General features: G+C 43.8%; 1 protein-coding gene across 1 annotated transcript in view; it reads left to right on the forward strand.

The window, feature by feature from the left end:
• Positions 1 to 3,133, forward strand: part of LOC108748128 (paired box protein Pax-6) — a 28,298-nt gene that overhangs the window by 16,770 nt on the left and 8,395 nt on the right. Inside the window, exons 5-6 of the mRNA XM_018486153.1 lie at positions 600 to 764; positions 1,198 to 1,280. Coding sequence (XP_018341655.1) covers positions 600 to 764; positions 1,198 to 1,280 — 248 coding nt within the window. The remainder of the gene's footprint in view (positions 1 to 599; positions 765 to 1,197; positions 1,281 to 3,133) is intronic.

Below are 3,133 nucleotides of genomic sequence, written 5' to 3' on the forward strand. Positions count from 1 at the left end.
TATATATATATATATATAGGGACAGACACGGACAGAACGGAGGGATGTAGAGAAGGTACCGGGAGGAATGGAAAGAGACGAGGGTGTGGTGCGCGGAGGCGGAAAGTAATCGCGGCCCACGGGGGGCTTGACGAGGGGCTACCCTTGCGCGCGTACGAACCAACGCCGACGCACCAACACGAGACGCGACCCCGAAGACCGGTCGCGCACGCCTGAACGCGCGGCGGTGTCTAGGAATCTCGAGAACGGTGGATCGTGTTACGAGATCGACCGATTGATTTGACGCGAAACGGCAGGCTCTCTTATAATTAGATCGATGCTTCTTACAATACGAGAAAAATGCCAGGGATTTTCATGGAATCTTTATTACAGTTTAAACGATGGAAAAATGATGAAAATTCAAGCTTAACGTAGTTTAGGAAACTGACGGAGATAGTTGTTTTTTTTGTGATTATACTCTTGACGACTTTTATGATTATACTTGAAATGTAACATGAAATTAATCTGATTGTTTAATGGTAAATGAGGGAAATTTGTGAGATCTTTAAGATGGCTAAAACAATACGTTCTGAAGGAAGGGTAATTCATTCCTGTTCCAGACACCGGGTCTCTATTGTCGCATCAGCAGGAGACAACTTCGGACGGTAATTCGGAGCACAACTCCTCTGGCGACGAGGACTCGCAAGTGCGGCTGAGGCTGAAGAGGAAATTGCAGCGCAACCGAACTTCCTTCTCTAACGAGCAGATAGACAGCCTCGAGAAAGGTTAGTGGAAAATCCGAAAAATTATCTTAATCTTAACAGTCACTTATACTGTATATAATAATATATACGACCTTAGAAATCACGTGCTTTTCCTCGACTATGAACTCTTGTTTCAATTCATTTTCCCTTCTTTAAAAATTTAATTGGACGTGTAATGCACCTCGCAATTCGCAATGTTGGCAATTACATAATTTTTCTTCTTGCTCCTTGAGCTTCTTCGAATTGAAACTTTTCACATATTTGTCCGTGATAAACTGAAAAGCAATCGGGTATATCGACATATCGAGAATCGGAGAATTCTCCTCCATTCGGCCTTTGGGATCCGCTCGGTTGAGAGAAAATACGCGATGGCCGGCTTCGTTTATACCGCGATAATTAATGCCGACGACGCGGCTAAATAACGAGCACTTGTTGCAAACTGGTTTCTTTTCAGAATTCGAGCGGACACATTACCCGGACGTGTTTGCACGGGAGCGTCTCGCCGAGAAGATCGGATTACCTGAGGCACGTATCCAGGTGAGTGTGAATGTGCGAATGCGGCGTGTGTGCGCTTCCTCTACCGACATTCGCTCCACCCACCTGTCCTCCTCTCTCCGATCCTCTCGCCCTCGCCCTCGCCTCGCCTCGCCTCGCCTCGCCTCGCCTCGCCTCGCCTCGCCACGCAACGTTTTCCCTGGGCGCGTCTTTCTCTCTTCTTACTCTTCTTATTCCGCTCGTTCCTCTCGGGAGGGTCGAACGGCGTAAGTGCGACGACGCCCTTTCATTAAACGCTTTTAACGTGCGGCCACGTGCTCGTACGTGGGAAACATTAAACACCTCCGACGGCGAGAGCTTGCGATGCCGCTCGCGAGCTCTCACTTCCAATGGGATTTCGTCACCTCTTTCGTCCGACCGCACCGCTTCGCCGCCATTTACGTATCTTCTTATGTGTTGTGCGCGGGGCGCACAATTTTTCTCGTCAGTCTGCGATACGTAAGCAGGTGCACGATTTATTTGTCTGTCAGAATGTGCGCTAGAAATGAGATGTATCTTTCTGATAACGATGCACATTCGTGTGTTGGAAATTTTATTTTAAAAATTATCAAATGAGAAAATATGGAGCACAGTCACACAGGTCGAAATGTTTTTACTGAATTGGACATTGCAAAACGATAATTGAATTTTATCCAATGTCCTGAAGGACTTGGAAAATTCTACAAATTTGAAGAATCTTTGATTGCGTCGACAAAGTCAAGAATCAAGAGAAAACGAGAGACAGAATTTCGAGACGGAATAAGAATAATTTAAATTATATGAAAACTCGCAAAACCTTGCATTTAAAGTGAGTAATGCTACTGCAATTCTTGTTCGTTTCCTCATAAAGTTTCTGCAAAACTCTCTCTGTTCGCCAACGCTTTTCTGCAAAACGAGTTTATATTCTTCATGTGATGTAGCAAAGGGCTGCAACTGGTAGAAAAATTGTGATAATCAAAGTGAAGGAAACACAAATATTAACCTCCGCGATAATTAAAAAAGTTATACAATCAAAGAGTTTCAAAGATTTTTCTTAAATCCAGACATTTTAATTGTTACTATATATTTATTTTATTTTAATGTGCTCTTTATATAGGTATTCCAAAGGCTTGTGTTGCCTATTATTGTAACTCTTATCCAGAATGAACGGATTAAATCGAAATCGTCCTATTTTAATTCATTGCATTATACATTACTACATTTTGAGTTACATATAACTCGACACAGTTGAATTACAATTGTAGTCATAATTATATTTTCTTCCCATTTCTACAGTAATCTGTTCTAAGTAGTTATTAGCAACGTGAAAATATTATTTTCAATGGGATTAAGTTCCTACCATGTGTAACCATATCCACAATACATGTTGACGTTGTTTAGCTATTCTCCCATTTCGATAACACCCTTTAGTTTTTAATCATACAAGGGCTGCAAAATGCCGTGATGTATAATTATAATTAATACCAACGTCAAACCGTTAATACATACGTAGCCTTATCGAACATTGTTTGGCTGCGTTTACCTTCCACCTCCTGCCGCCTCTCACCTGCACTAGCGCGGTATGAAGAGACGAAAGGGTCGACGAAGTGGCCGGCGGGGTTTGGTGCGGTGGTAGTAGCCGGGCGCGCTGAGCGTTATGTGGACGTACAAACAGTGCAAGACCATGTTGACGCATGTTTTCAAGCCTCGTTGGCTGGTATTGATCTTGCTAAGTGCAGGAAACCGGGAGTTCCGGCGTGGGAGGGAAAAGGAGAAGTTTGACGAGGAAGAGAGAGAGAGAGAGAGAGAGGGAGGGAGGGAGGGAGGGGGAGAGAGAGAGAGAGAGAAGGTAAGAGAGAAAGGAAGACTGAGCGAAA

Source organism: Trachymyrmex septentrionalis, unplaced genomic scaffold (genome assembly GCF_001594115.1).
Source record: "Trachymyrmex septentrionalis isolate Tsep2-gDNA-1 unplaced genomic scaffold, Tsep1.0 scaffold211, whole genome shotgun sequence".
Lineage (NCBI taxonomy): Eukaryota > Metazoa > Arthropoda > Insecta > Hymenoptera > Formicidae > Trachymyrmex > Trachymyrmex septentrionalis.